The 10,993-nt window shown below is 40.0% G+C and overlaps 1 protein-coding gene across 3 annotated transcripts in view; it reads left to right on the top strand.

Annotated features, from left to right (window-relative positions):
• Positions 1 to 10,993, top strand: part of LOC139468546 (uncharacterized) — a 48,188-nt gene that overhangs the window by 33,611 nt on the left and 3,584 nt on the right. For all 3 annotated transcript variants that reach the window (XM_071250594.1, XM_071250597.1, XM_071250595.1), the window contains 11 exons: positions 118 to 162; positions 553 to 598; positions 4,666 to 4,816; positions 5,889 to 5,990; positions 6,676 to 6,752; positions 7,606 to 7,726; positions 7,890 to 7,931; positions 8,097 to 8,163; positions 8,738 to 8,845; positions 9,164 to 9,228; positions 9,887 to 9,976. In XM_071250594.1, coding sequence (XP_071106695.1) covers positions 118 to 162; positions 553 to 598; positions 4,666 to 4,816; positions 5,889 to 5,990; positions 6,676 to 6,752; positions 7,606 to 7,726; positions 7,890 to 7,931; positions 8,097 to 8,163; positions 8,738 to 8,845; positions 9,164 to 9,228; positions 9,887 to 9,976 — 914 coding nt within the window. The remainder of the gene's footprint in view (positions 1 to 117; positions 163 to 552; positions 599 to 4,665; positions 4,817 to 5,888; positions 5,991 to 6,675; positions 6,753 to 7,605; positions 7,727 to 7,889; positions 7,932 to 8,096; positions 8,164 to 8,737; positions 8,846 to 9,163; positions 9,229 to 9,886; positions 9,977 to 10,993) is intronic.

Below are 10,993 nucleotides of genomic sequence, written 5' to 3' on the forward strand. Positions count from 1 at the left end.
CATACCATTGATATGTTAGTCCTTATTAACGGGGGTTCACTCTGTGTCACTGTTATATATGTTGAGACTCTACCCCTGGTAAAATCCCACTATATACGTGTGTTTCCTTGATTTCAGTTTTGGTCTGATTGGCATGGCGTTTAGTGCCCCACAGGTTAATGTGTAAGTATTGAGTCATACATTATATGAGAGGGTGGAAACTCTCCTCTCACTTGCCTAAACTAATTTCTAACACTGGATATCAACAGAAGGCATGTCTCGTGCGGAATCCTTGTAGGTATGGAATACTGTAAGGGACATTCTTTGGCATATTTAGCTTGTTTCCAAAGGTCGAGATCGCGAGATCGAGAATACAAGAACGCGAGGGTGTCCTTTACGGTATTCCATATGTATCAGCGGCGTTTATACTTAAGACTGATTAAATTTGGTTTGAGTCGATGACTGTCAAACATTGTATACATTTTAGAAGATTCACACTTAATGAGACGAAGGTGGAGGTTTTGTTTCATAAGGACTTATTTAATGATTATACTGAATATGCTTATTTTGCAGGCCCCATAGGGATACGAAGGGATTGCTGGGCAACACGAGTCGCATGGTAAATATACAACATCCAACGTCTGGTATTAGTGTCCATGGCATCAGGTGCCAGATGAACCATTAGCATCACACCCATATCTGATGTGACCAGATCAGTTTCCATGACAACACACGAGATGATACACCTCCTCACATCCACTACGGAGAGGTGCAATACGTGCACTTGGGTGTCTGGCTTCATTATCACCTGTATAAACTAGCGGTTGAGAGTGCGATCACTCCGTCAGGGAACAATGTCACACAAGCAGACAGATCGCACATGACACCCGATCCACATTCAGACGACTGTGTCCAAAACAATTGGCCCCCATGACCCTATTCCACATCGTTATTTCCAATAAGCAAGATTATTATTATACATTATTTTTATCAAAATGAAGGCTGACATCTGTTGTGGTTTGAAGTGCTAAAACTGTGAAATAAACTAGGCAATGAGTATAAAGATTACGTTACATGTTAATGAGTATTTAGCCGTTATATCGACTCAGACGTCGTATATGAGGCATTAAGTTCTCTTGCGCATAATTGGGCATTGCGTAATAATATAATGTAGTACAGCTGTCATGTGAGGCGGTAGAGTAGGCCAGTGGGTTTCGATGCCCTAACTATGTGTGCAACCCATCTGGTGTCTGGGCTGATATTGATGGAAACCAAACTCACTCACTCACTCACTCACTCACGCAGGATTTTGCTGGCCTCGTGTGCATCAGAAAAACTGGTTTTGGTTTTTCCCTTGGAGTGATCACTTGTGTCTTGAGACGACTGTGACACTGTCATTAATTAACATATGAATATTCCAAAACATCAGAGACTTTGTTAAAATGTGCCATGCTGGTTTTGTTGGAAGGCTATTATTATGTCTTGTTAGTAAAGCCTACCATACACTCCGCCATGAGTATAAACCTGAGCTTGTCCATCTCACAGCAAACAATGTAACAAAACATCATGTAACCATCTTACTATAATGTTGCTTACCTACCACGGGGTACATTCACACATATACATGAATTAGGAACAAAATAACGTAGAACAGAACTGTGCTGTTACGATGTGATTTTCAAATTGAAACGCAACGATTAACCCTGAAATCGGTTCAAACAGAACTAAATTATGAAATCAATAAATGACCACGTAAGATCAATTTATAATTATTAAATTATACTGTAAAACACAGTTTTACGTTTACAATTACAACTGACAACCGAAATACCATGGGTCAAATAAATGACAGCAGCAATACGTAACACACCTTTAATATATGCCAGTACACTCACGAATGTCCAGCATTTGTCGAATGTCTTGAAAGCCGCCGTGCTCTGTTCTTGAATCCGAAATAGCGTTGGGAGCTGGCAGACATTCGATGTTTTCAGATAGGTATCGCATCCGCACTTGACAAGTAGACACAGCTCAGGTCGTTAAAGGCCTCGCCCCCGTATCGCTTTGATACAGGTACTGCCAGCCAAAAGCTGTCTCATGCCGAAACTTCTCGAACGATCAAGTCCGTCCTTTTTGTCAACAACCAAGGGAGGTAACTCTAAATAACAGTTACTGCCACTACTCGACATTTTTGGAGCGTTTCAATCATTTGCTGCCACTGAGAATCTCTTCAAATAAACTAAAAGCAATCTCTATTGACAATAACAGTATACCTTGTGAGATTTAAAAACTGTAACATTCCCATATAGGAAACCATTGTTAATGTCATTTTGCACCAACTTGATGTCCCAGCAAGGAGCACCTGGCACTGTACTGTGTGGCGGACGAACGGCCTCTTTAACTTCTAGTCTGCCCTTCTAGTCACCTAAATCTAGATATATAGATGATACATGTAGCCTCTGTAACGGTAGCCTCTTATTAGTTATACGTCCCATTTGTCATAACCTGCATAGAAGCCTGCAGCAACCAGGAACTGGAGTGGAGTCTTGAGTCCCTGGTGAAGCTGATCTTTTAATCTCCTTAGACGGTTTTTCGCCCTCTCGATTCTCTGAATAACTTCAATGAAGCGGTAAATATTTGGATGGTCGTGGGGTAGTTCTCGATTCAGTCTGTTATGAAAACCCTCAAGATCATTGTTTGTGCGCGGTCCTGTTGTCTGGTGACGGTTCCAAAGATGAAGGGGAAATCTAGCTTCAAATTCAACCCAGTTCATCACAATATAATCGTTGAAGCTCTCAGCACGGGTCACTTCAGGTGTAGCCTCCATGGCGTCTGACCAGGTGTTTTACACTTGTCCTAGAGGGAGGTGTGGCAGTGCAGCAGCTCGCCGTATCCTAGTTTCCCGTGAGGATCTTCTTTGTAGGGGACAGCTAAGTCAAGATCTTGTGTCTTCCTCCACACTGCTTGGTTGAAGTGAACGTAGCAGCCTTTGGCTTCAGTAGCTGGGAACTGCAGCTAGTTCGAGGTCGGTCTGGATTCTGACAAGAGAAACCTCTCGTTGGAGTCTCTCCTGGACGAGTTTCTTCAGCTGACTGAATAATCTCTTGTATGATATGATCTGGCGATCTGGTAACAGGGTAAGTACAAGAGTTGACAGGTAGTTGACAGTTCCACGTCTGGCATGCAGGATATAGACTTGATCCCAGAGTGCGGGACAGGAGGTGAATGTTCCATCCCTGTAGATTGTCTCGGCTGACTGAAGTGCCCCCAGTTGACGTTGTGTTGAGAACGCTAGAAATTTATTGTCTTCCCGGTCGCTGAATAGAAGGTAGGGCTGGGGTTGTCTCATCTCTGGCCCTCTTCCTCAAGCTGCTCACAAACGGTCGGCATCTTCACAGGAATGGGTGTGATCTGTAATATTCCGTACAAAGTCTCCAACTTTTGTACATTTTGCTTTGCAGGCTTTACGGATGTATCTCCAGTGTTGACAAGTCTGTCGAGTGGTGCTCTTGTTCTACCATTGGTGTCTTTACCTTGGTCTATATGGTACTCCATTTAGGGCTGGTCCATTACTCAGTAGGTGTTGTCCTAATTAATCCCCTCCTGTCCTCCTCCCAAACTGTGTAACAACTGGGATTATAGAGGTGTGTGACAAAGGGGACGTGTAACTAATGGGATATAATCTCTGTAACACAACCGTAGGATGTTGCATGTTACACCGATCTGTGATCATTGTCCGGAGTAACATCCCCATGTTATATAATCCTCTGGTGCAGATGCGGGGAGCAGTTATTAGCCAACACTCTGATGAATACCACTCAACACGACAATTGTCCATTAATGACATGTTCGATATGCACTGGTTTCACTTTGGATAACTGTATGTAAGATCATCACTGAACAGGTCATCTTTACCCAGCAGGTGTTCAATATCAACTATTTTGTGATTAAAGGTAATTATAAGTTTATGATGAACGCATAAATGTTGCGTTGGTGTAGAAATCAGAATACGAGGCTCTAAGATTAAGTGATTCATCTATATTAAAAAATATCTTTTTTAAAAATTGGATAGTTTGTTTAAAAGAAAGTGGTCCCCACATTAAAATAAACAAAAGTAAATTATTCTAAAATGTAATCAAAGGTTTATGCTGAATTAGCTGAATGTTGGAAAGAGTCAACTTCATACTGAGCTATATTCCAGGGGCTTCAGACATTTGTGTCTACATCAAGAGTACAATATTCAGTGTCTTAGTTAAGCTACCAAAATGTATTGTTGTAGACATGAGGGCATTATCCAAATCTGACACATCAGTGGCAAAAGTTTGTCCGATGCAGTTACTTATTCTGACTTGTACCATATGTTCCCGTATTTGTTCAGGTGAACAACTGACTTGCCTTTGCATGTATTTGTGAAGATGCCACCGGTTGGGCAGGATACGCTAATTTAGCATCATCACTATTTGACAGTGATTCATAAACAAATTCTCATGCTATTGTCGGAATCGTAAATTGTCTCTGATTTAAATAGATACTTCACATGATTAAGGGAAGGCCTTTGTGGCTTTTTATTTAGATAAGAACTAAAACGAATGTGTCTAAACTTCCAGACGTGATTTGTTTAAAGTGAAATATGTATATTCCCCCATAACCTGTAACCTAATGATATACTATATTTGTAACTTCCCACAGTGTCAGCTGGACTTGGTGAAGGAGCGGTGCGCCCCCTACATGAACCAGTCCATACCTCCCAAGGATTTCACTAACCCAGCTCAAGCCGGGATCATCGCAGACAAGAAGTCGCTCACGGAACCCGTCGTCGCAGAGAAACCCGGAAACTTGGGTAAACGAAATAGTGATTTTAAATAACGCAACTATAACGATCAACACTGGAACTGTCTGTGTCTCATACAAGATGTAGTTAATATGTTATAATACGTTAGTCGGTAATCGTTACGTAGGTAACCTTTACGTTATATAAAAACAGGACTGTTACATTAAGCTCCTTGACTATTTTTATACCGGTACCAGGTGCGTGTGGTCAATTTACTGCACATAAATCATGACTGATTACTCTAGGATAAAAGATAATGGAGAGAAACAGCTTCGATTGATCTGTTTTTGTTATGATGAACCAATTTACCGTACATTTTGCGAAAGTATATGCGACTGAACCCCCGTTTGATATGAGACATAAGTAAGGTTGTGCGTTCTATATGAAGCATTTTTTCAAAATGTTTGAATGTAATTTAGCCAAAGATCAAGCCTGGTAGCCTCATTCGGTTCTTTTGTTATTATAGACCATCTGGCTCTTGGCATGTTGACCAACCCGATCCTTTGTACATGTATTTCGTATTAATTTTGTTATTTTAATAGATTTATTAAAGTTTTTTTGGTTTGTTGTTTTACGCCGCACTCAGCAATATTCCAGCTATATGACGGCGGTTTCTAGGAAAGTACTACATATAAGTCTGTTTTATTGACTTTGCTGAGGATAAATATAAGTGTTTATACACCATTCAGGAGAGACTGCTTGACTACAAAGAGGGGTTTACCGGATGTCCCCTGTATCTTTTTTTATTGAAAAAACGCTTTGTCAGACGTAAAATTCTAATATTATCCTGAAATGGGAATTTTTCTGATATATGCTTGTCGTAAGAGGCGACTAACGGGATCGGGTGGTCAGGCTCGCTGACTTGGTTGGCATGTCATCGTATCCTAATTGTGTGGATCGATGCTCATGATGTCAATCACTTGATTGTCCGATTATTTACAGACCGCCGTCATATAGCTGGAATATTGCTGAGTGCGGCGTTAAACAACAAACAAACAAACAAACAAACAAAACAAAATAAAGAATATGAAACAGAAGACTGGATGTACCGGAGACGATCACGTGGTGATGTATATTTCAGGGTTGTACATTACATTCTTCCTGATGGTGATCTGTGCGCAAGCTGCCGTCACCGTCCCCTTCAATGCCCTAGTGGCGGACAAGTCCCACCCTACACAGAGAGGTCAGTGGGTGCTTCCTTTTAGAAGGCGGTTCATAGGATTACATGTGTTATGATACTCCTCAGTTTCCCTATGGAAACAGAAAATCTCATACTCGAATCGTTTGATGTCAAATATATCAACACGTTTCTATACAAGTTTACAATTTCGAGGCTTGTCGATGTTTTTTTTAATCTTTTTTCGATGAGTGTTGATATATATGATATCAAAAGACACAAGTGTGAGATTCTATTTATCACCCAAAATCATACGTCCACTCTTTTCGGTTTGTAAACAATAATAATCAGTGTTTGTAAAAAGAAGCTTGACCAGCTTCACAGAGAGATTAGTCATTTGATTGTGACGTCATGCTCTGCAAAGCATTGTCATACAATTTCATTGAAGTATTTTTATTTCCAATGAGATATCGCTTAATCTCACCCAAGTAATATATCCCGTAGAAGCCAGTTCTGGAAATTAAAATATAATATTGATCAGTCCGCGGTGCTACTCATTAATAACTGGTTCCAGTACATGGTTATCTATTTAAATAATCCGATCTTATTTATACATCAATACATGTATATGATTTTATAGCTTTATAATTTGATCGTCGTGAAACGCCCATACGTATTTCACAAAATTATCAATAATGAATAAATGGATACATATAAATGCAAATTCCAAATTGTTGTGAATATTGTTCAGGTTTTAACTCCGGCGTGATGGGCGCGATGATATTGCTGGGGAATGTGAGCGGTGCAGCGGCCGGCCTCAGCTTCACGGTAAACATACATTGTTTGCTTGTTTGCTTGTTTGTTGTTTGTTTGTTGTTTTAACGCCGCACTCAGCAATATTGAAAGCTTTATGACGGCGGTCTGTAAATAATCGGGTATGGACCAGACAATCCAGTGATTGACATCATGAGCATCGATCCCCAAATTGGAATACGCTGACATGCATCAACCAAGTCAGCGAGCCTGACCACCCAATCCCGTAAATCGCCTTTTACGACAAGCATAGTCGCCTTTGCGGCAAGCATGGGTTGCTGGAGATCTATTCTAACCCGGATCTTCACGGGTGAAACATATATACAGTGTAAACAGAGACACACGAGACAAACTGTAACAATACATACTGAAAGCATGCACTTCATAATGACGAGACCGGCTCCGTGGTCTAGTGGTAGAGCGTCTGCCTTGAGAGTTGAAGGGTGGTGGTTCGATCCCCGGCCACGTCATATCAAAAGACGTTAGAAGATAGATTACTTGTTGTTACCCAGCCTGGTGCTTGGCATCAAGGGGATAAAACATGGACTCGGAGCCAGTATACTGTAGCTGAGTGGGTAAGTCATGTTTAACTGCGGTACACGTGCATGCACCTCGCTTTATAAGTGCAATAATCTTAACCGCGACGGGAAATAACATTACACCTCATAGTAAAACAATGCACTTTTACAGCAAACTAGGCCGTCTTGACCTAATAATATGACCCCATTTCATCGACTATTAAACCAAATTATTATCACCATTTGGAATACAGTATATTCACAGTTGAAATGTAAACGTATCAAACATGTTCCAATGCTGAAATTGCTTGTGGCGATGTGTAAAGTTACAAGGGAAATAACTCTTGCAGCATATCGGCGTGATAGGGATATACGGCCTGATCCTAGGGATACTGGTGTTGTGTGTGACCGTGACTGTCGTGTCGACCAAGGAGTACCGGTCTAAGGAGGAGCTGGAACTACAACCACTAGGTAAAGACCACACATTATTTTAAACACCATATTTATTCATACGGTTCAAGACAAGTGAGTAAATATAACTCCATGTGAAGCGCACGTAAAATCAATATACACAGTATAATAATAATTTGTTATTACCTCGTAGCGTTGATTAACTACGCTTTTCTATTAACAGGGTGCAAGCTTATATTCTGTGGATTCTGGGAGCCTCTGAAAGGTGAGATTGCTTTAGATTGTTTTGAGACGATTCACCCTTATTGGTGGTGTGTATGATAATAGGCACACTCAGAAAATGAGTTAAATTTATCATATGTATTTTACTATTGAAATTATATTAAAAAATTGAAGGTGAGAATGTGAATGTTCATGTTCATCATTTCAGAGCATGATTTCCGATGGGTGTTCATCACCAGGTTCCTCATGCAGCAGGGCGTGGCTACCGTCACAGGGTGAGTCTTACAGCGGGGGACACGTATCTTGTATTGTAGAACAGGGTTGAGGAGATGAACGTGGCTACCGTCACAGGGTGAGTATTACAGCGGGGGACACGTATCTTGTATTGTAGAACAGGGTTGGGGAGTGAACGTTTATGGTTCGTGTTTAAAGAATGGTAACCGAAATTGGTTTTATTCAAAACCTTGGAGTAGTCAGTGTATAGATTACCTGATCGTGAGTTGAACGAGTACTAGGGTAGTCTGAGTACAGATTACCTGATAATGTGTGGGAAAAAATGTGGGAAATGTGTGTATTTGGGGAGAATATTCAATGACAGGTTATATGAAATACTTCATATGGAGGGATCCCTTCTAAACTCATGTCACTTTATGATACTGACCATCGCGAAATAAGAAAAGGGTTCCTCAAAACGTCATTTTCTTGTAGTCATTATATCAACAACTGGATTGTCTGGCCCAGACTCCAATATTTACAGGCTGCAACTATATAGTTGAACTATTGTTGAGGGGCGTTAAACAGGAAAATAGGAAAAATGGACAGAATCAGATATGAAATTGTCTTCCTCAGATTCCTGGAGTACTGGCTAGGAGACATGATACCACTGCCAAACTGCTGGACCCCCGCAACTTCTGTATCCCTGATGCTCCTCCCCATGCTCTTCTCTGCTGCTGTCAGGTGAGCTATTCAAAGTGGAAGAAGTTCTTCGAGACAGTCATACAAAGATACTCCAAGCGCTGCTAAATCCCCAAACGAGGTTTTACATTTTGGCGCTGCTGGATTTATACACACACAAATCTTAACTGAGAGGGAAATCCACCGTGACGTATGTTGGTCACATGTTACTATATACATTGATAACAGACTTACTTTCAGGTATGATGGTAGCGCGAGCTTGCATCACAACCTCTGGTCAATATTGTTCTTAACAACCTGAAATGAATACTTGGTTGGTATGAGTGATGATATACTGTAATGAACTTATTTTTCTTTCAGTTCTGTTATATTCGGAATAATATCTGACAGAACAAACCGACGCAAAAGTATAGTGACAACTGCAGGTACGTCTTACAGCCCACCTTGTCACCCGTCACCCCATTTTGAAACATGATCCGTACAAAAATATGAGTGGTGACGAATGGTCAATATATTTGACGAAGGATGTCAATTTTGTCCTAATTCTATGTTTCAGTAAAGGACGCGGTATAATGGGAGAATATATAATATACGTTTGAAATATCTATATGACAATTTTCAGAAAAGTTTAAATAATTGACAATTAGCCTTGTTTCTGTCTTACACTTCGCCATCAAGCGGTTAAGGATAGCCAATGGAAGGCCGAAACTTCAGGGGAAGATCTAACATTAAGCAAGTTTGAAGCCCAAGATAATGTTTGAAAATATGTTTTTACTATCTGTTGCTACATATTGCGGGTTAAAGGCTTGTTTATGCCCAAATATAAGAAAAACACTTCTCGGAAACCACTTACATCAGCCCTTCGGACATATTTAGCCTTGTCTATAAGTCCAAAACAGGCACGTATTGAATTTGAAACACGTCCGTCATAGCGATTAAACAGTTTTGCTCTCACAAGGTAATCCTATTTATTTTTAAAACACTCAAAATGCCTTTCAGTGAATTACATTGTGTAGGGTTACACATTACCCTTCCTTACAAAGATAGTACCGCCACGTATGTGTATGTGTGTTTTCTCTTCAGCCATAGTGATGGGTTGCTGCGCGCTGACCGACGCCTTCCTCAGAGGCAACTACGCCTTCTACATAGCTGTTGCCATGGCGTTTGTATTCGGTAGGTACAATAGGACAATAGCTGTTGCCATTGCGTTTGTATTCGGTAGGTACAATAGGACAATAGCTGTTGCCATGACGTTTGTATTCGGTGGTACAATAGGACAATGCATATCTTTTATTGTTCTTTGGGACAACAGATCCATACAATAAATACATTTACTTTATGATATCATGTACACATAGACGCTACCTATAACTTAGTGTACATAGTTCCTGGGATCTTCAACATATTATGCACAAATTTTGCAACCATAAATATTATTTTCGTATTATTTGATAAACAAATGAATTTTATGTCATGCCAATTAGAGCGTATATCATTATATTGGGAACAGTGCAAGATTACATTTCTTCATCTTCTAATTCAATACAAAGAATATCCTTGTTATGTACAGTACTTAAACCTTTCCAGAGTTTCTGAAAGCCTGAATTATATCCATTTCGAAATTTAAGTAATATCCTAATATGGTTAGTTAATTCCATGTTATATATAGTTTCTCTTTTAAAATCACTTTTGTCAAAGTAGAATAGAATGCTAAACGTGATGCAAAATTGGCGTGACACACCAAATAAACAGAAATTGATAAAATTATTTTTATCCCTTTGCTTCAGATATACCTGCACTGATCGCTTTGCACTATCCTTTAAACATGCACCAACTACTGCATGACACTGACATATAATGCCACTCGTGTATATGCAGATGACATAGTTATTTTCTGTGGTGACAATATAGTTCATGGAGACTTTATCATAATGGTACCATTCCAGAGCGTCTTCACATAAACTATATCTGGAAAAAAGTTGATATGAATATAAATTGTCAATGCAAGAGATACACCAACATAGATTTTCTGCCGAAACAGATTCCACTTGGCTTAAAGGGCAAATAGCTGTGGATATTATATGAATGGAGCACAGAACATCAATGATGACACTAGGTGTTCGCAAAAAGCACCACTTCCATGACGATTATATAATTGCTATTTGACGGCCCTTTCACCTGCCTTCAACT

Source organism: Haliotis cracherodii, unplaced genomic scaffold (genome assembly GCF_022045235.1).
Source record: "Haliotis cracherodii isolate W230 unplaced genomic scaffold, xgHalCrac1.p SCAF_2, whole genome shotgun sequence".
In the NCBI taxonomy this organism is placed as follows: Eukaryota; Metazoa; Mollusca; class Gastropoda; order Lepetellida; family Haliotidae; genus Haliotis; species Haliotis cracherodii.